Below are 21,392 nucleotides of genomic sequence, written 5' to 3'. Positions count from 1 at the left end.
GTGCTTCTCTTTTCTTACCCAAGGTCCTGCCCTGGCTCACACTCAGGCCAACGCTCCTGATCTCTCTCTCTCTCCGCTTTTCCCTTTGCTCCCCACACCTAGAAAGCCTCAAATCAAGTTTGGGATTCTACCCCCTCCATCTGGCTCCAGCAAGAGCCACATTGCTCTCGTGCCCCTTCTGTCCAAACGTATTGCAGTACTCCTCAGACAAACATCCTCCCAGTCATCTTGGTCATGTGCAGAGCGAAGGGACCCCCACTCCCCAGCACCTGGGCTTGGTGTCTGTGGCTCCTCAGTGTGCCCTCACTCTGTGGACAGTTGTCATGAGGGTCTTTTATTTGTCAGGTACTGGTTTCCTGGGTCAGTCGCACGGGGTGGGATAAGCGTTTCGGTCATGCGTGCGTTGTGTGTCTGTGAGCAAATGCTTCAAAGGTACACCATGTGAATCCTGAGACAGGCAGATGTCCACATGCCACAGAAGTTAACTAAGAATGATCTGAAACGTACGTTGGGCTAGCGGGGTAGCTCAGTGGTAGATTGCTTTTGTCATAGGCTCAGCGTCCTGGGTTTTATCCTCAGTAATGAAAAAGACAAAAACAGCAAACAAACCTAAACATAGAAGCCTAAAGGATTGACTTCTAGGAGAGAATGCAAAGCACGCATTTCCCTGGCAAGACTGTGGTGTGGCTCAGTGGTGTGGCTCAGTGATTTGGCTCTGTGGTGTGGCTCTGTGGCAGAATACTTGCTCTAGTGTACATGAGGCTCTGGATTTCATCCACAGTACCATACACAGAAAAATCTTTATGACATTGGGTTAGCCTTCTTAGATAGGACACTAAGAGCGAAGACAGCAAAAGTAAAAATAGATAAAATGGACATCATCAGAATTAAAAACTTTCATGTCTTAAAGGACACCATCAGGAAAAGGAAGAGAGAGCTAACAAAATGAGGGAGGCTGGGGAGGTGCAGCTCAGTTGATATAGAGCTTCCCTAGCATTCACAAGGCCCTGGGTTCAATCTCCAGTCTTCATAAACTAGACCTGATGGTGCACACCTATAATCCCAGTATTCTGGAGATGGAGGCAGGAGGATTAGAAGTTCAAAGTCATCCTCAGCTACATAGTGAAGTTGGGGCCAGCCTGGGCTATATGAGGCCCTGTGTGTTGGTTGGCTTTTTTTGTCAACTTGGTACAAGCTAGAGTCATTTGGAAAGGAGGACCCTCAAATGTAAAAATGCCTCCATCTGATTGGCCTGTAGGCAAGTCTGTGGGGGCATTTTCTTGATTCATGATTGATATGGGAGGGCCCAGCTCACTGTAGGTGGTACTTACTGTCTCTAGGCAAGTTGTCCAGTCTCTGGGCAGGTTATCCTGTCTCTGGGCAGGTTGTCCTGGGTTGTATATTAAAAAAAAAAATCAGGCTGAGCAAGCCATGGAGATGCCCGTGAGATGCTTTTCTTCATGGTTTCCGATTCAGTTCCTGCCTCCAGGTTCCTGCTTTGAGTTTCTGGCAACTTTCTCAATCTTGGATTAGAAAACGTAAGCTAAAATAATCCTCCTCCTCCCAAAGTTGTTTTTGGTCACGGTCTTTGTCAGAGCAGTAGAAGGCAAACTAAGACAGCACGTCTCAAAAAAACCAAACCAAAACAAAAAAAGTGAACAACAACAAGAAAAACCAAAAAACCAAAACCCAAATAACTTAGTGGATGAGGAATTTGTACTGGGAATGTTTTGAGAACTGGGGCTGGAGAGATTGCTCAGCAGTTCAGGTTTCATGCTGCTCTTCTAGAGGACCTGAGCTCCACTCCTGGCACCCACACCACATGGCTCACACCAACTGTAACTTTAGCTCCACGGGATCCAAAGTGTCTGGCTTCTCCTCAAGTACCCACACACAGATACACACAAGATCAAAATGGGCAAAGAACCTCTCCTCAAGTACCCACACACAGATACACACAAGACCAAAATGGGCAAAGAACCGAACTAGACATTTCCCCAGAAAACATCGATGATAAAGAAGACAGGCAATGGTCATCAGCATCATTAGGTGCTAGAGAAAATGCAAATAAAAATGACAAGTAGATCCCCCTTCGCAGCCTCGAGAATGGCTACAATCAAGAGCCAGACAATAACAAGTGTTGGTGCATTGCAGGGTTCAAAGCCCACCCCCACAGTGACACACTTCCTCCAACAAGGCCACACCCACTCCTAATAGTGCCACTTCCTAAGAGATTATGGGGGCCGATTACGTTCAAACCACCACAGTTGGGAACCAAACTCCAGTCTACTTCAGGAGTGAGCACAAGCTCCCTTGACCACAGAACCATTTCTTCAATCCCCAATAAATAATGTTTAATTGCTTGGGTGTGCCTTGTTTTGTTGATGCCATCATGGTTAGATGGATATTTGGATTATTTCTACGTTTTGACTCTTGAAAATTATGCAGTTATGAACATGTATATGCATGTTTTAATGTGAATACAAGCTTTTGCTTTCCTTGGGTGTGTATACTCATGGCAGAACAGTAAGGTCACAGGGTAGTTCTGTGTTTGACCTTTGAAGACCCGCTCCACTGTTTTCCAAAATGGGGTGTGTGTCACTGTGGGGGTGGGCTTCGAGGTTTCCTTTGCTCAGGATACTGCCCCGAGTCTCAAGTCAACTTCCTGTTCCCTGAAAGATGTAGGGCTCTCAGCTGTTACTCCAGCACCACATCTGCCTTCACGTGACCACGCTTCCAGTCATGATGATAATGGACTGAACCTCTGAAACTGTAAGCGAGCCACCCCAATTAAGTTTTTTCCTTTATAAGAGTTTCCATGGTCATGGTGTCTCTTCACAGCAATAAAAACCCTAACTGAGACACCAGCACACACATTGGGTGGCCCACACAGCCTGTAACTCCAGTTCCAGGGGATCCTATGCTCTCTTCTAGCCTCTTCAGGCACTTGTACACACATGTATACACATATATACATATAAGTAAAAATAAACTTAAAAATACTTTTGGGGGCCTGGCAGTGATGGCACATGCCTTTAATCCCAGCACTCAGGAGCCAGAGGCAGGCAGATCTCTGTGAGTTCAAGGCCAGCCTGGTCTACACAGAGAGTTCCACCCCCCGCCCCCAATATGGAGTCTAAAATGAGAAATATTATAATTTGGAATTATCATGTGTCCCTCCCCAGTCTAATATCACAGGCTCTTAAAGCAAACACCCTGCCTGTCCTGGCTGAGTCAGAAACTGCACCCAGATAAGAGCAAGAGAAATTCTCAGCTTTCATCCAAGCCTTGAAGATAGGGGCCCCAGGCAAGGAACTTTCAAGCTAAGAACAGTCCTCAGCGAAAGTCAGAGGGAAACTAGGAATTCCTTAGATCACAGGCACTGAGCTGTGCCATGAGCAGAAGAAGACGGTTGAAGCAAGACAGAGCCAGAAAATGGCTTCTCTACACCGGAGCTCAGCCTTGACCCTATAGCCCAGCCAGACCAGAGCCAGTGAGCAGCAAGATGACAGATCTAGGCTGTTTAGATGTGGTACCCTATTATGGCAGCAAAAGAAAATGAAATAATCGCTGCTTTAAAACATAACGAGTCATTTGGAGGTTTTTCATCTGGGGATGAAAATGTCTACCCAGGCCTGAAAAACATAGGACACCTGTTCCCTCCCTCCCCTGTGAGAAACAAGGAGCCAGCAAGTAGAGCCGACTTGGGGCATGGTGCCTGAAAATAGAAACTGCAACGTGATTTTCTTTCTAACTCCGTAGACATCTCTGTGAGTCATTCATCTCCCTCGGTTTCACTTTCCATGTCTGCAAAGCAGGCTGAGTTAGCCCTGACTTCTGCTTACCCAGTATGCTATGTGATGACTAGGAAGCAAAGTCTCACCAATGTGTTTCATAAACGGAGCCCTGGTGCCTTCCTTACCCAGGACAAGACAAGCCGGATGCAATCTGATCACAGAACCCTTCCCCCAAGAGGCACTTTCCTCCTGGCCCCACCTTCCTTCACGGAGCTCTGAGAGCACACCGTGTGATACGGTTTGGAGTGGGTAGTAGCAGCTAGCACGGAAATAAGAAACTCCGCAGGCAGAGGCCCTGGAACCAATCCCACAGCCCGCACGGACAAGGTTTCCGGGACTGATTTGGGGGAGGCAGTGCTCTTATACCTAGACTATTGGGGTTTAGCATAACCGGATTGTTTCTCTGGAGAAAGTGAAGAAATTGTTCAGATCAAAGCAGAAGCCACAGGGGTAGGATGGGGGGAGACTGAGGCGAAGGTGAGAGACAGGTCTGTGGGTACAGTGACTGCTGTGCAGGTGGGGGACCTAGGTTTGGATCCGGAGCACCCACATAAAAAAGCCAGGCACAGTGAAATATATCCTGAAATCCAAGCACTGGAGATGGAACAACCCAATCAGCAAGCTCCAGGTTCAGTGAGAGACCCTGACTTAAAAACAAAGGGATGGAGACTGGAGAGACAGCCTGGCAGTTAAGAGCACTGTTGCTCTCGCAGAAGACCCGGTTCGGTTTCCAGCACCCACATGGTGGCTTATAACGATCCTTAACTCCAGATTCTTGGGATCTGATGCCCTCTTCTGACATCTACCAGCACCAAGTACACATGCGGTGCACATAAATACATGCAAGCAGAACAGTCATGCACGTAAAATAAAATAAATACATATTTTTAAAAAGTGTAGAAAGATAAAAGCAGGCACCCGTTCGATGACCTCTGACCTACACGTGTGCACACACAGACACAGATGAGGGGGGAGGGCGGAGAAACTCAGCAACTTAGAACAACGTGGGAGCAACGGTCCAGCGGAGGTGTATGACCTGCTCATTCCTTCCCCAGCTCCGTCCTCACCACATAGGGGACACACAAGTGTTTCCTATCAAGCCCATCACAGCTAAATTGGTTTGGGGATGTTTTAAAAGATGTCTTCAAAGTAAGCAGAGATGACACTCTATGATGGCCACATAGAGGTCTGGGAAGTACCCTGCTCATCTCAACCTCTGGATATCTGTCCACTCCCATCTACACTTTCCCTGGTCCTGGTTGTGTCTCAGGACTAGGGAATGTGAGGAGGGCTCTAGGCTAAGACTCTTGACATCAGCTGAGTCCAGTGTGGCTGACCCCTGCCTTAGACCCTGACTTCCAGTTCTAGAGGTGGCTCAGAGGCCTGGCACTTTGCCCCATGTCCCACCTCAGACTGCACTCAATGTGACCTCAATCCTTGCTGAGGATCAGCAGTCTTTTCTTCAGGCCTCCTGGTGGCCCTGGGCGTGGTGACAGTGGGCCCCAGCTTCCCTTAGCTCCCCAGCCTTCCTGGAACCTTCTTGCCCAACATCCCATGTGGTAATCATGCCTGTTGGTTCTTCTGGTCCTGACAAATTCCCCCTGCTAGTGCTACTTGGAGAGCAACCATCTTGAAAGAAAGGGCTGGTTCATGTTTCCTCTCACACCAGAGTCCCCCTCTCCAGGTGGGAGGCTCAGAGGTGACCATGCAGCCTTTCATGCAGTCAGTGGGATGTCTGGGAGGAGCCTCTCAAGAAGGAACAGAGCTGTGATGCTCCAAGAGTAAAGATGGGCACCCTCATCTAGGAGGTGGCCAAGGGCATCCTGCCCTGAGTACAGCACCATCCCTGCCTTCCTCCACCCAAAGTGGCTTGAGTTCTGCGGAGATTAAGGGCCACAGAGGAAGAAACAGCTTCATCTTCAGTGTCAGGGTCATGGGGGACACTGTAGGGTTAGAATTAAAATGGGCATGAGGTTGAGAACAGGGCACCAAAGTGGATAGGGGTGGGATGGAGCCAAGAGCTGTCTTTTAAACACTTGCTGCTCTCTACCTAAAGCATCCTTTTATTTCCTGTCTTACTTAAAGCCACACAGGCACAAGCTAACACTCATCACCTGACAGTTAAATTTTGGCCCACACTCTCACTACCTTCATTTACAGAAGAACACAGAGACAGTCCCAAGACTCTGTAAATTAGGGGGTGTCAGAGATCTGGAGCTGACTGGCGAAGGTGTAGCAAGAGTGTGCACTCCCAGCGTTTAACTCACTCCTCTGGGTACGGGAATGCCTAGTGGATCAAGCTGTTCACTCTACAGGCAGGAGGGGGGAGGGGACGGGTCCATGAGGCCTGGGGAAGGTTCCAGACGACAAGCCAGAGACACAGCTCATCCTCTGAATCTTCTCAATGACACATCCACTATCTCCACCCCTAGCATCTTCAGGGGCACATGCGCGTCTCCGCGCAGCAGGGCAGCCCTGCCACTGAGAGAATGACCCTGGTAAGAGAAAAGACCGTGAATGCAAGCATAGCAGCAGGACGCCAGGAAGCACTCGAAGGCCCCGCCTCCGCCACCGCGCCCACGAGATAGGGGGCGTGCCCAGGCCCGAGGCCCCGCCTCCTCCGCGCGCTTCGCCCTAGGCCCCGCTGCGCGCGCTCCTGGCGCCCGGGTGAGCGCAGCGCGGGGACGCGGTGGCCTGAGGCCTGCCCGTTGGGCCCTGTCGCTACGCAGCCTGAAATACTGCGGCATCCCGGGCGAACTTGGCCTCGCGCCCGGGCGCTCTCGGAGCACCGAGGCGCGGCCCCGCGTGAAGCGCGCACCTGCCGAAGACGAAGCACCGGCAAGGGGTCCCAGGTCCCCCCAACGCCCCAGCCGCCTGTCGAGGTAGCCAGCCCGGGCCACTTCCCGGAGGAGCGAGATGAAGTAAGCTGCACCCCCCTGCTTGCTCTGGGCTGCGCACTTCTTGCACCCGAAGGCACGCCAGTCAGCTGGCCACGGGGGCGGCTCGGGTCCCACGGTGCTCGCCCGAGTCACCGATCCTCCACCCGCACGCCCCTCCTTCCGCGGAATAAAGGCATTATCACCCCACCCCACCCCACCCCACCCCTGCAGGGCCTGGGGATGCGGTGCAGTTAGGTGGCGGGCCAGTAGGAGGCGGCCAGGCCCCTTCCCTAGCAGCCCTGGGGGCCCAGCGCGCCCTTGTCCCTAGGCTTCCCGGAACGTGCCCCAGCAGAGAGCGAGCTGGTGATTTCCCAATGCTTAAACTTTGACAGATGCTATCGCATGAGCGTTCTCTAAATACCGACCCAGCAAATTCTGTTCCAGAGGCACGGAGCCTCTGAAAGTCGGCTTTCCCAGCTCTGAATGCTTAGCCGGAAGCAAAGAACTGAAAGTTCCCTACAGCTGATTTAGTGGGTAGTCCACCCCTTCCTTCGTGGCCCTTGAAAGGTAACCAGTTGGAAACCCAGGACCCCTAAAGTCTGCCGTGAAGCATGGCTGACCGACTCTTTTGAGTTGATGAGGCTAATCTTTATTTTGGGAACACATCACAGAAAAGCGCCTGTTTAAGAAGGGCGTAGTGGTGTACACCTTTAATCCCAGCACTTGGAGGGAGAGGAGCAGAGGCAGGAGGCAGAGGCAGGAAGACCTCTGAGCACTCTAGGCTAGTCACACAGTGAGACCCTACCTTTAAAAAAAATGTTGTGTTTGACTTGAGCACGGCTCATTTTAAAAGAGTTTTGGATTTAACAACAACAACTTTTTTTTTTAAAAAAAAAAAAAAAACAAGGCGATTTAACCAAAAACAACAGATTACTATTGGCTGTTTGGGTAGATCAGGGACCATTTAAAAAGGAAAGGAAAGATGGGCTGGTAGGGCCCACCCATTATCCCAGCATTTCTGAGCCTGAAGCAGAACGTTGAGCCAGGCCAGCCTGGGCTTCCTAGCCACACTCTTTTCTCCAAATAAAACAAAACCGAAAAGGAGACTTACAAAGATTGCTTTAGCATCTGTGGCCCAGTTCTCCAGACCTGCTAGAGCAGCTGTCCTGGTTTGTAAAGTCAGGAAGATCTCTTACATCATGTCCTCACAAAGTATGTTTTGTTCCCTGATCTGCGTTCTTCTGGCCAGCTATTAAAATGAGGTTGTTTGTCCCCATTTTACAGCCAGGGAAAATAATCTAGAATTAAGCCAGGGAGTTAGCGCCACACGCTTACAGTCTTACTCTTTTTACTCTTTGGTGTAATTTTTTCCCACCTAGGACATCATCCATGCTAGGCAAGCCCCAAACCTGTGAGCTACAGCCCAGTTTTTATTTCTTTTCAAATAATGCGTTATTTTTTAAAGATTATAAAAGTGTGAGTATGAGTATTTTGCCTGCATGTCAGTATGCGGTGTGTGCAGTGTCAGTGTTCACTGAGTCTAGAAGAGGGTTTGAGCACTCCTGGAACTGGAGCTATAGATGGTTATGAGCTACCGTGTGGACGTGGGGAATCAAACCTGAGTCCTCTGTAAGAGCAGCATGTGTTCTTAACCACTGAGCCATCTCTCCAGCCCCATTTTGTATGTGCGTGTGTACGTGCATGCATGCCTGTGGAGAACAGAAGAGGGAGCTGGAGCCCACGGAGCTGGAGTTACCGTGAACTGCCATGTTGGTGCTAGGAACTGAACCTAGGTCTCTACAAGAACAGCAAATGCTATTAACTGCTGAGCAAATTCTCTAGTCCTCCCTTCTCCACCCCCATTTGTTTTGTTTTAATTTTATTTATTTATTTTATATGTGTGGTTGGGTGTTTTATCTCCATGCATATCTGTGTACCACATGTGTGCCTGGAACCCTTGGAGGCCAGGCGAGGGCTGGAGTTACAGATGGTTGTGAGCTGCGGTGTACATGCTGGGAATTGAACTCAGGTCCTCTGCAAGAGCAGCAGGCACCCGTAACTGCTGAGTCATCTCTCCAGCCCTGCTGTGTTTTTTTGGGACAAGGTCTTGTTTTGTATCCCAGGCTGGTGTCAAGCTCTCAATCCTTCTCCCTCAGCTTCTTGAGTTAGGGGGTTACAGACATAACCTGGCTGTCATACTCTTCTTCTGGCCAGATGGTAGATTTCTCAAGATCTAAGAAGGGGCCATCCCAGCCCTTCAGCTCTTCAGTCAGCGTGATCAGAGGAGCCAGCTGAGCTCTTATGAGCCGTGCCTTGCAGTTTTCCTGTAGCAAGGTGGTTAATTGTAGTTGAGGCATTGTGGGAAGTGCCTTCATGATGCTGATGTTCAGTGGTAGAAGCTAGCATTTCATGAGAGCCTACGGCTTGCCAAGCATTGCGCTAAAGTGCCTTACACGGATCATCTTCGTGTGTGCTTATAATGGACTTGCTTTTCTGTTCTGTGGTTGAGGAACAAAGAAGTTAAATACCGTCTCGGGTCACCAGCTGCAGGGAGGCACAGAGTTGAATTCCAGATTGTATACTCAGTGTGTAGCCCACAGGACCTTTCAGGTTTTACTAGGATATCGACTCCCTGTCTTTCTAATATCAGAAGGAGGGCACACAAGTCACTATTAGGCAAGTAGACATGGGGCCTTAGCAGAGACCAGTGAGAGGCCATTAGTGTTCGGGGTAGCGTGGCAACCTCGAGCAGTGCCTGGCCAGCTGGCTTGTGTGAGCCGCCACTGTGAGGAAAACCAGTGATGCTACACCAAGCTGTGGGCCGCGTTGTTGTTTGGGGATATAACCACACATTTTTTTTTTTCTTCTCGCTCTCTCTTTTTTAAAAAGGTTTATTTTTTTTATTTTTATTTCTGTGTAGGAGTTTTTGTCTGCATGTATGTATGAGCACCACATGTGTGCACTGCCTGCAGAGACCAAAAGAGGTTGCTGGGACTGCAACCTCTGGGACTGCAGTTACAGGTTGTTATAAGCCGTCGTGTGGGTGCTGGGAACTGAACCTGAGTCCTCTGCAAGAATAGCAAGTGCTCTGGATTGCCGAGCCGTCTTCTTAGCCTTTAGCCTCACATTTGATAGCGGCATTGGAAGTTAGTACTACAACCATTTCTGTCACCTCTGAGTTGCCTGACCTTCAGCAAGGTAGTTGACCTTTCTGTGTCTTAGTTCTCTGCTACACAAATGGTTGATGATGGTACCTACCTCACAGAATTGTGGGAGGAGTAAAAGAGTCCGTCACTTGTCATATGCTAGGCCTAGCATTTGGCATATGGCATATGCGCCATAAATAGCTCACACTGCTAATAGTCTTGGTATAAGCAAGAAGCAGCTACTGGTGGGTTGCAGTGTCACAGTGCCTGAAGTGGCCGTTACAACGTATTGTTTTCATGCCATCATTCAGTCCTAGGCATCTTGTACATGAGGTTATCTTGTGTGTACATGAGTGATCCTGTGCAAATGGTATTTGTTTAGCAGACATCACTGGGGCTTGCTGACTGCTTGGCCCTGTTTGGGATGCCGGAGATGCTGCAGTGAGATGAGCGTACCTCTCCCTGTTCAGGCTGGACTTGATGTCTTGGGAGAAAGAGTGGCGGACAGTAAGCAAGCTCCATGTAATCATCATACAGGGTCCTTGGAAGTGTTAGAGACCTAGGGCTGGGGATGTAGCTCAGTTGGTGGAGTGTTTGCCTGTCATATGCTACACGTCCAACACTGCATAAAACTAAGCCTGGTGACACATGCCTGTCACCCTAGCATTCAGGAGACGGGGGCCGGGGAGAGCAGAAGTTCATAGGGCAGGAGAGATGGCTCAGCAGTTAAGAGCACTGGCTGCTCTCCCAGAGGACCTGGGTTCAGTCCCCAGTACCCACATGGCAGCTCACACCTGTCTATAACTCCCATTCCAGAGCACCCCAAGCCCTATTCTGGCCTCTGCAGGCCCCAGGCATGTGTGTGGCACACAAACATACAAAACACCCACACACATAAAATAATTTCAGGGAAATTCAAGGTCATCCTCAGCTACATAGCAAGTTTGAGGGCAGCCTAGGATCCATGAAGCCAGGAAGGAAGGGAGGGAGGGAGGGAGGAGAAGGCAGAGAGGGAGGGAGGGAGGGAGGGAGGAGAAGGCAGAGAGGGAGGGAGGGAGGGAGGAGAGGGGAGAGAAGGAGGGAGGGAGGAGAAGAAGAAACTACAGAGAGTAGAGTGGGGAGGAGGCATGAAGTGGAGTGGCAGTTCTAGTATTTTGTGGAGTGGTCTGAGAGAGCCCGACTGAGCAAATGGTCTTGCTGCAGATAGTGAAGGAATGCACCATGTGGGCACCTGTGGGGGAAGTAGGTCAGACAGAGACAAGAGCCAGGACAAAGGCTGGAGGCAGGAGGATGGGCAGAGTAGTACAAGAGGTCATAGAAGTGATAGGGAGAAGCTAGACTGTGTCGCCCCTCCAGACAGACCTGTGAACAGAGAACTGGCATGATACCAACCCTGGGAGGGTCCCTCTGGCCCCTGGGCCGACTCAACTCTGCAGGGGCCAGAGGAAGCTGTAAGAGGGAGGAAGGGCCTTCTGTAGTAAACCAGGCGGAGGTGATAGCAGAACAGACAAAGACGGTGAGGAGCACTGTACTCCAGACCTCAGTAACTTTTATTGTGTTTGTGTGTGCATACGTGTGCATACATGTGGAGGTCGAACGGCAGGTACTGGAGTTGGATCTCTCCTTCCATCCTGTGAGCTGAACTCAGGTTATCAGGCCTGGTGACAGGGACCTATAGCTGCCCCCAAATATAACCTGAAGGTCGACACTAGTGTTTTCCAACAGACCAGACACCCCTAAGGTTTATGATCTGAACATGTGTACGTTTACCGGGGCTTGTGGGAACTGCATTTGAAGCAGGTTGAGAGGTGTGGTGGTACATGCCTGTTATCCCAGTGCCAGGGAGGATGAGGCTGGAGGATGGCAGGTGAGGCCAGCCTGGGCTACGTAGAGATGCTTTGTCTCAAAAACAAAGAAACACAAACCTGAAGGGAAGGAGAGGAGGGGAGGGGAGAGGAGGGGAAAGGAGGGGAGAGGAAGGGAAAGGAGGGTAGGGAAGAAGCTAGATTTGGGGTAAATAAACCAGTTGGATTTTGATGTGGTTAAGCCTAGTCAGCATTCAACTAATGTAACCAGAGGATCAGAGTGTGGGTTGATTGACCACTCTAGAGGTGAGGTGGGAGAGTCCAAACTGGAAATACGGGCTTGGCCACACAGATAGCAACTGGCTGGTCAACTTTGAACAGCTACTATGTAGGAGGCATATTGACCTTGTTCTTAATAGAATTCAGTTGGTTATTCATTCATATAACTTTGATTTGGTAATGGCTATGCTTGACAACCAGCCGGGAAAATACCCGGAAATTTAGCCATTAAATCTTGCAAACAGGTATAAAGGGGCTTTGGAAAGGGCTCTTTGAGTGTAGAGAAGAGCTTGGTCTGGAAGCCCAGGTCTCCAGATTGGCCGCAGAGGACCAAATGCAGATCAAGGTTGATTGACACTCTTGTTTGCCTGCACTGGTGAGTCTGACATCGGACCTCAGAACTAGAGGGGACCTTTGGCTGGTAGGGATGGTTTTATAAATGTTCTTTCATTTCAATTCTTGCTTCCTTCCCAGTTCTTTTTAAAAAGTCCAGATTTCTGGGCCGTGATTTGAGGAACATCCCTTCTTCTAGCCCTACCCCCAGGAGTCAGCTTTGTCAAGGCATCTGTGGGAGCTCGGAAAGGGTGTGGGTGTGTGTGTGTGTGTGTGTGTGTGTGTGTGTGTGTGTGTGTGTGTGTAGGGAATGACCCCTGATTTTCCCTCTCACTGCTGTGGCTAGCCAGCAGCACCAGCCCCATGCTTCTTTCTCTGCTGACCCGGGCAGGGACAGCTGTAGGCTGGCTGGCCATGTCCCCCTTTCCTGTGAGAGTAAATGGAAGATGGAACTGGACTGTTCTGTTCACCATGGCTGGCCAAGTCAGTCTTTCACCTTTTGGAATGTTAGCAGGGCCTTTCTTCGTTGGGAGTTGGAGAGCCAAGGGTGTTGAAATAAGATCCTTGTGTGCACACTCAGTCCTAATTCTAAATTGAGCCTGTCAGAGCAGTGCATTGTCACCCAGAGAAGGCCCACCTGTCTTCCTGCTTGCTGACTCCACCTCTTTTTTACTTATTTTATTTTGTGTGTTAGAGTATTTTGCCTGCATGTTCATATGAGCACCATGTGATGCTTGGTGTAGGTTTCCCTGGAACTGGAGTTAAGGATGGTTGTGAGCCACCGTGTGGGTGCTGGGAATGGGCCCTCTGCAAGAGCAGCAAATGCTCTAAACTTCTGAGCCTTCTCTCCAGCCTCTGTCCTCTCTTATTTTTCCTTGCTTTTCTTTCTTTTGATTTGGGGTTGCTCTGTAGCCCAGGCTAACCCTGAACTCACAATCCTCCTGACTCCCAAGGGCTGAGATTGTAGGCTTGAGTCACCAGGTCCTGTTCCAGCTGTGTCTTGAACACAATTTGTTATATATGAAATTGTATCCTCCACACTCTTTCTAGCTTGTTTGGTTTTCTGAGACAGGCTTTCTCTGTGTATCCCTGGCTGTCCTGGAACTCACTCTGTAGACCAGGTTGTAGACTTGGCTTTATATTTCTTGGCCCTGTGACCCACAGAGGTCTCTGTCTCCCCTAGCACTTCCCTGCCTATATAGATAGGTGGTGGTGTCTCCTTGATAGTGGGGTGGGGACCTCCCTGGAAAGCGTGGGACCAAGGGCCAGTAAACTACCTGGACATACTTAGTTTACTTCCCAGGCGAGGAAGCTGAGGCCTTGCCAGATTAAATGCCCTCTTCAAGGTTGTGTGGTTATGGAGGATGAGGGTAAGAGTATGTCTGAGAACGATGCTTTCCAGTGTCCATGGTGACATCTCTGTCCTTCTCTCCAGCTTCTCGGTCTGTTTAGCAATGGTTTCCTGACTGATCGCTTAATTAGACAAAGAAGAAGGCAAGGGAGAAGAAAATTCCTAAGTGGGCGTTTGGTTTCCTGCCTCTTGACCAACATCCAGCATCGTGTGTACAGCTCTGGTAGATTATTTCATAGCCCCTTCCTCTCATTCAGTGCGAAACCCCTCAAAGGTAGCCTCTGCAGCAGCGGGAGGTGCAGCCGCAGGGCGGAGAGCTGAGCTCAGCTCTCACTGTCCTCATCCTGGGAGGCTGATATTGGTGAAATTATTAAGGCCACTCCACGTAGTTAAAAGGGAGGTTTATTTAGTGGCGTAACTTACAAATGAAGGGATAGCTTACAGGGTCTGGAAAAGGTGTGGCACAGTCCGGCGGTGTTCTCTGGAGAACTCTGCTCCGTCTACCTCCAGCATCCAGGGTCCAGGAACCAAGAGAGCTGGCACATCCAGATCTCGGGTCTTCAGGGTCCTCCCTTGGCTCTGCCTTGTAGGTGTGACAGTTACTGAAGCCTCAATGGGGGTTGGAACTTCCAGATCAAAGCTGGAATGGCTACCCACTACAGGCTAAGCTGGCTGTGAGATTGGTCACAGGCTTTGCTCACCAGAGTGCTTGGTGGGGTTGGCTCAGTAGCCCAGAGGAATGGTCAGTATCTCAGCAATGGTGTTGTGCCACTCTAGGGTGGGAGATCACTTTATATTTAAATCTCTTCCCCCCCCCTCCCAGACAGGGCCTCCAACTACTTATATTTGAAGCTGACTCTGAATTCCTGACCTCCCTAATTTCACCTCCCAAGTGCTGGGTTACAGGGGCACATTCCATACCTGGCCTATTTGAGTCGTCTAATTAGTTAATATTTGTCTAGTATTCATTAAAAAAACTTTTTATTACTCTTATTTAGTGTGTGTTACATGCATGCATACCCATTTACTTGCCATGGCATGCATGTGGGGGTCAGGGAACAAATTCATGGAGTCAAATTTCCTTCTACCATGCGGTTCCAGGGACTGCAATTGGGTCACCATGCTGCTCAGTAGCAAGAAGTGCCTTTACCCACTGAGCCATCTCATCCACCTGGGGGTGGGGAATGAGAGAGAGGAAGAAAGAGAGGGTGGGAGGAAGAGGAAGGGGGAGAGAGAGAGAGAGAGAGAGAGAGAGAGAGAGAGAGAGAGAGAGAGAGAGAGAAATTGTTTGTTTTTTGGTTTGGAGATAGTCTTACTATGTAGCCAAGGCTGGGCTTGAACTTTTAATAATTTTGCCTTAGCGTTCTGACTGCTGGGATGACAGGCATGTGACCTCATACATGGTTGTGCATGTTTTTGTTTTGCTTTGGTTTGGGTCACATACCTCATCTCTACTCATCTTTACAACGCTTCCCTCTTTCAGATCAGCAGAATCTATCAGGATTTTTTTTTTTTTAATGTACTGGAGACTGGACCCAGGCCTCACTCACGATAGACAAATGCTCTACCACTGACTGGGATCTTCAGCCCTTTTCTCATTCTTAGTTTTGAGACAGGGTCTAAGTTATCCAGACTGACCTCAGACTCCATTTGTAGCCCAAGCTGGCTTGAACTTTTGACTCTCTTGTTTCAACCTCCCAAGTGCTAAGATCATAGGCATGAGCCACCGTGCCTGGTTTCTGCCATGTTTTATAGATGAAGAAGTCAGGACCCAAATGGATTAACTATTTTCCAAAGGTCCTGTAGAAGGAGGGTTAAGCCCAGTGCTTCGGACTCCCTCGCCCACCCCCCCCCCCAACCCCCGGGTCATGATTGACCAAGAAAGAGGGTTTAGCACGGTGACAAGAGCTTTATGGCTTCATAATTTATTCCTCCTCCTAGTCTCCTCAACTGTGTTGGGGAATATTATTTTTAGGTGTGTTACTTTTGTTTATGTTGCATTTATTTAACTCTGTGAAGCTGGGTTACTGTGCCTGTCTAATGCACCTGATGGTCTAATAAAGAGCTGAACAGTCAATAGCGAGGCAGGAGAAGGGACAGGTGGGACAGGCAGGCAGAGAGAAAAAAATAGAAGGAGAAATCTGGGAAGAGAGATTGAGAAGGAGGAAGACATTAGGGGCCTGCCACCCAGCTACACAGCAAGCCACAGAGTAAGAGTAAGATTTACAGAAGTAAGAGAACGGGAAAAGCCCAGAGGCAAAAGGCAGATGGGATAAGTTAAGGAAAGCTGACGAGAAACAAGCTGAGCTAAGGCTTATTAAGAATAAGCCTCTGTGTGTGATTTGTTTGGGAGCGGGGTGGCGGCCCCCCCAGAAAAGAGCAAAAACAAACAACAACCTACAACACAGCTGTCTTATGAGAATCACGTCAGAACCAGTGGGGCCAGCACAGCGAAGTCAGCTCGTTCATGTTGGCTACCACAGTCAACACAGGGCTTACTCGGAGCCATTTATGACCAGGAGAAGGGAACTAAAGCGTTGGAGGGAAGCTCCAGCAGGATTGTTCTGACCTGGTGATGGAAGCAGGAGGCCAGGCCGGCGTGTGCATGCTTTATTTTTTCCCTTGGTGTGTATGGGTGTTTTGCATGCACTATATGCATGCCTGGTATCTACAGAGGCCAGAAGAGGGCATTGGATCCCCTGGGACTGGAGTTACAAACAGTTGTGAGCTGCCATGTGGGTGTTGGGAATCTAACTCTGGGAGCAACTTGTGCTTTTAGCCACTGAGTTGACTCTCCAGCCCCAGGCATGTATGTTTTGACGCTGATGCCTTCTGTGCTCAGTGCTCTGGAACCTGGCAGCTCGAAGTATGCTCCTTGGGCCCAGCCATCAGCTTTGGCCTCTCCTTTATCTTCTCCATCAGAATCTGCATTTTAAATAGTTCCCCAGGGAACTCAAGCACACAGCACAGTTTGAGCTATGCTGTTAAGGTTAAAAAACAGGATCATAATGAAAAACAAGTAACACATTCTCCCCTCCCTGCATCAACACTTGAGACATATGGGAGAGCTGGCCCTGAGATCCTGAGAGCAGGAGACCTGTCCCTGCCCCCAACCAGCTGCAACACTCAGGAGAGCAGGCCCTGCACCTCACTTGGGCAGCACAGTAGAGCTGACCCTGTTGGTGGACCTGTGAGTGAGTCAGCCCCAGAGTTGTGAGCATGGGAGAGCTGTCCCCATTATTCATCTGTCATGTGGCAGCATGGGCAGAGGAGAGATGTCCTCTACTCTCCCCCCCCATCAGTGCCTGAGGCAGGTGGAAGAGCTGGCCCTGAGGTCATAAGAGTGGGAGAGTTGTATCTGCCCCTCACCAGCTGCAGCACTCAGGAGAGTGGCCCCTATGCCATGGCTGGGCAACACAGTAGAGCTGGCCCAGGAGGTGTGGATGTGGGAGAACCAACCCTGAGGATGTGAAAGTGGGAGAACTGGCCCCGCCCCTTGCTCCTCACTGCAAAGGGTGAACTAGCCAGGGCAATGCTGGAGAGCTCACCCTAGTGGTGAAGACAGGGGAAGAGCTGGCAGGCTGACCAACCCTGCAACTACCCAGGCCCAGAACCTCCTTCTCCAGGCTGTTCTCTGTGTTGACCCACCCCAACATCCACCCTATCTGTGATCTGCTGGAGCATGAGGGTGAGGGGTGGGGGTGGGCTTGATCCCGTGGACCCAAGGCTGCAGGATCTCTATGACACAGGGCAGCAACAGGGTGTCCAGGGAGAGTCCCAGTGAGGGTCTGGCATTGATGGTGTAGCAGAGACCAGGGGCCTTGAACCAGACCAATGATTCTTTGTGATAAATGCTTGCATGTAAAGATGTATGGATAAAGGGGTTTACTGATAAAGAAAAAATATTTCTCAAAATTTTATTTTATTCTGGAAGTGGGGGGTGGGAGGGAGATGGGTGGGATTGGGAGGCATGATGTGAAAGACACAAAGAATAAATAAAAAGAAAGTTAGAAAAATGTGTGCCACCCACGCTGACTTCAGAAAGAGTAGTTACGGTAGGTGTTTAGTAATCACACTGTAAACTGTTGAAATTCCCAGTGCTGCTTGCTTCAAGAGTTCTGGGAATGCAAGAGAGAAGACTGGTTGAGTTGGGCACTAGGTCCAGAACACACATGTTGTCCAAGGAAAACGGTGTGGTAGAGGACCAGAAGGCAGTGTGCGTCAGGTGCCATCCAACCTCGTCCTTAGAGAGATGGCCTTGGGGTCCCCCACCTGACAGCCCCGTGAGACTCCCAGCTTCTTTCTGTACCAGCACATCCCGAGCCCTGGCTCCCAGGGCCGGGTCAGGAGTTTGGGATGCAGCTTGCCAGCTGGCTCCTCCTCCTTCTCCAGGCTGTTCTCTGGGCTTCGGATTTCTCCTGCACTGACCTTGCAGCTTTTTCTCCCCCGGGGCAGAGCTGGTGCCAGCGAGAAAGAAAGGCTCAGGGGCCAAGGACGGGAATTGGGAAGCAGAGGAAAACGGAATGCCCTGGAGTCCATCTGTGTATTTGAGAACAGAGATAGAGGGTGGGCAGGAGAGGACCTGGGGCCTCTGAGGTCCTTTGAATGGATGGAGGTGTGGTGTGTCCTCTGGATGCTGGCACAGACACTGTTTGGGGGCCTTTGTCCTACTTGGGTGTCACCAGAGCCATCTTGGTGGCAGGTCCCCAGAGAGATGAAGAAGAAAGGCTAGGACCAGGTCAAAGCGGGTGCATGGCTTACACCTGCAATTCCAGTACTTCAGAGGCTGAGGCAGGAGGATTGCCATGAGTGTGAGGCCAGCCTGGGCTACCGAGTAAGACCCTGTTTCATACAATAACAGTAACAGCAACAGTCAAACAGACAGGCAAGTTTAATCCCAACAGAACAGTGCTGGTAGGCTGGTCAACTCTGTGGGGCCTGGTAAGCTCCATGATCTCTCTAACCCCCTTTCCCATCCGTGTGGTCATATTTATTCTGGTCATGCTGTCTGGTTTATGAACGGTGTTCTGCCAGTTTCTGTAGTTCCTCTTCACCTTTCCACCTCCATCCTGCCCCTATTTCCACCTTTACTTCCCTTAGCTGTGGTTCCTGCCCTCTCCATTCCTTTGGCCCTTTCCCAAAGCCGGGCTTCATGGAGAGCTGGAGGACTATAGTGATAGAAACACAACCCTGGGCTAGAACAGAGAACCAGCCCAGTAAATACTCAGGTCCCTGTGACTTGCCTCAGACCTTTGCCTCTCAGATGTACCAGCTGCCACACGTCGGAATGACAAAGCTAGCCAGGCAGGCATGTTTGCCTGTGGAAGGCCAAGCGATTGCCAGGACCCAGCTGCCACTCTGTCACTGTGGAAGCTTCATTCCACAGCACTTCAGCCTTCCCATGTGCAAGGGGACTGTAGTTAAACTGTCCTGTGTGGGTTGTCAGGGCTGTGGTCTGGATCCAGTGAGATCAGACTGAGAATGTTTGGTTTTGTGATTGGCACCTGGGAATACCATTTTATACCATCAGCTTTTCTGAAAACAGTGGCTGAGAGGCAGCAGGTACTGCCTAAGCATCGTGTGAATGTGAAGTCTTTTTATTCTTGCAACAAGCCTGTGATGGAGGCATCACTATAGCACCCATTTCAGAGGAAACGGGGTGTCGCCAGGCTAGGAGCAGAGCTGGGTTGATACTCAGGCACTAGGCTGCACAAGCCTGTTTAATTGTTGTTGTGATGGTTTTTGGTTTTATTTTTGTGTTGGTTTTTTTTTTTTTAATTTTTGTTTGTTTTTCTGACAGAGTTTCTCAGTGTGGTCCTGGCTGTCCTGGAACTCGCTCTGTAGACTAGGCTGGTGTTGAACTCAGAGATCCACCTGCCTCTGCCTCCAGAGTGCTGGGATTAAAGGCGTGTGCCACCAAGTACTTTCCTGTTTTTTCCTTCCTGTGTTGGGAACGGGACCCAGTGTCCTCGTTATACTGAACAGTTTACTACTGAGCCACCCACACTCCACCCCCAAGTCTGTGCTTTCTCCATCACATTTATCTGTGCGTGTGCACATGTGCATGCATGTATACATGGAGGAGCTCAGAGGACAGCTTGTAGGAGCTGATTCTCTCCTCCCACCATGTGGGTCCCAGGGATTATACTCAGGTTGTCAGGTTGGGGGCAGGTGTATTTTCACACTGAACCATGTTGCTGGCCCCCACACCCTCTATTAGTTGTGATTTTGTGTGTGGAGTCCAGTAGACATGGGAAAAGGCTGGGCGATGGGTGAGAGAAGGGCACCTGCTGCTGTTCCTGGGTTAGGCTTCCCCTGCTGTCCAGCTAGCCTGTGCTCATGGCTGAGGCTAGCTGTGGCCGTGAAGTGGCCCACTCCTCTCTCAGCACTGTGGGCCTCGCTGGTGATTTGTGCCGCTCTTTGGTGCTCCTAGCAGCAGAATGCCCTGGATCCATCAAATGGCCTAGGACTCCCCCGGGCCCAATTCCTGCTTACAAAGCAAGCTCCCTACACACCGACTTCCTGGCACGGAAACCAGTCTGCTCAGGGGAGGGGAATGCTGAGTGACTATAACATTTCCCCAAGAAACATGTGGCTGTGTCTTGCCAGGCAGGAAATGTCTGATGCTCTAGCTGTGTTTCTTCCACATCATAACCTCCTGAGCCATGTCTGATACTTCCTCCTTCCTTGTCTCTTCTTCCCAGGCACCCAGACGGTTGGAAGATGCTCATAGCGGCAACGTGCTTTCTGGGCTGCCTGCATGCCCAGGAATTCAAGGGACATGTTTCCATAATCCTGCTGGGAGCAACCGGGGACCTAGCTAAGAAGTACCTGTGGCAGGGACTGTTTCAGCTCTACCTGGATGAGGCTGGGAAGGGCCACAGTTTCAGCTTCCATGGGGCTGCCCTGACAGCCCCCGAGCAGGGCCAGAAGCTCATGGACAAGGCCTTGGAATCCCTCTCCTGCCCCAAGGACTTGGCACCCAGTCGCTGTGATGAACTCAAGGGTCAGTTTCTACAGCTGAGCCAATACCGCCAACTGAAGACAGCTGAGGACTATCAGACCCTGAACAAGGACATTGAGACCCAGGTCCGGCAGGATGGGCTCTGGGAAGCTGGCAGGATCTTCTACTTCTCTGTGCCACCCTTTGCCTATGCAGACATTGCCCGCAACATCAACAGCAGCTGCCGACCACGCCCAGGTGCCTGGCTGCGGGTTGTTCTTGAAAAACCCTTTGGCCATGACCACCTCTCAGCCCAGCAGCTGGCTTCAGAACTTGGAAGCTTTTTCCAGGAAGAGGAGATGTATCGGGTAGACCATTACCTGGGCAAGCAGGTGAGCTGCAGCTTGGAGTCCGTCATGCCTGTGCCGTGTGGGGTACCATGGATCTATCATCAAGGACTTACTACCAAATGTAGAATTGGGCTAGAGAGTGTTGGGAACCCTCAGGATCTGTGGTCTTCCTGAAGGCAGACAGGAGATGTGGAAGCAGGAGAGACCAGTGAATAGCAGGAAGGACCATTTTCTATCTCCTTGTCTTGGCTTTCCAGAGAGGGTGTACATCCTGATCTCCCCATGTTGACCTGCCTTCTCCACAGAAGTGGTCCAGGGACTCTGATATCTGGATCTGTTTTTCATTTGGAAATGCTGTGGGAATTAGAATTAGCTTTTTAAATCCCTCACCCATCTGCCTTTTAAAAATAAAAATCTTGGTCATCTTGAATTCTGTCTTGAGGCAAAAGGATGATAACAACTTAGAACTGAGTGAGGGAGTGGACCCCTGAATCCAAGTGGTTCAGTGA

The 21,392-nt window shown here is 50.2% G+C and overlaps 1 protein-coding gene across 3 annotated transcripts in view; it reads left to right on the top strand.

The window, feature by feature from the left end:
• Window positions 1-6,458: 6,458 nt before the first annotated feature.
• LOC131904322 (GDH/6PGL endoplasmic bifunctional protein-like) overlaps window positions 6,459-21,392 on the top strand; it is a 30,867-nt gene continuing 15,933 nt past the window's right edge. The window contains exons 1-2 of one of the 3 annotated variants that reach the window (XM_059255418.1): window positions 6,459-6,718; window positions 20,295-20,925. In XM_059255418.1, the coding sequence (XP_059111401.1) occupies window positions 6,714-6,718; window positions 20,295-20,925 (636 nt within the window). In that variant the 5' untranslated portion in view covers window positions 6,459-6,713. Of the gene's footprint in view, window positions 6,719-11,987; window positions 12,283-14,210; window positions 14,333-20,294; window positions 20,926-21,392 lie in introns of those variants that run through there. The other 2 variants (XM_059255419.1, XM_059255420.1) reach the window with 2 other exon arrangements.

The sequence above is a fragment of the Peromyscus eremicus genome, chromosome 2 (assembly GCF_949786415.1).
Source record: "Peromyscus eremicus chromosome 2, PerEre_H2_v1, whole genome shotgun sequence".
In the NCBI taxonomy this organism is placed as follows: Eukaryota; Metazoa; Chordata; class Mammalia; order Rodentia; family Cricetidae; genus Peromyscus; species Peromyscus eremicus.
The sequence above is the reverse complement of the archived record's forward strand: the minus strand, read 5'-3'. Positions and strand labels throughout refer to the sequence as shown.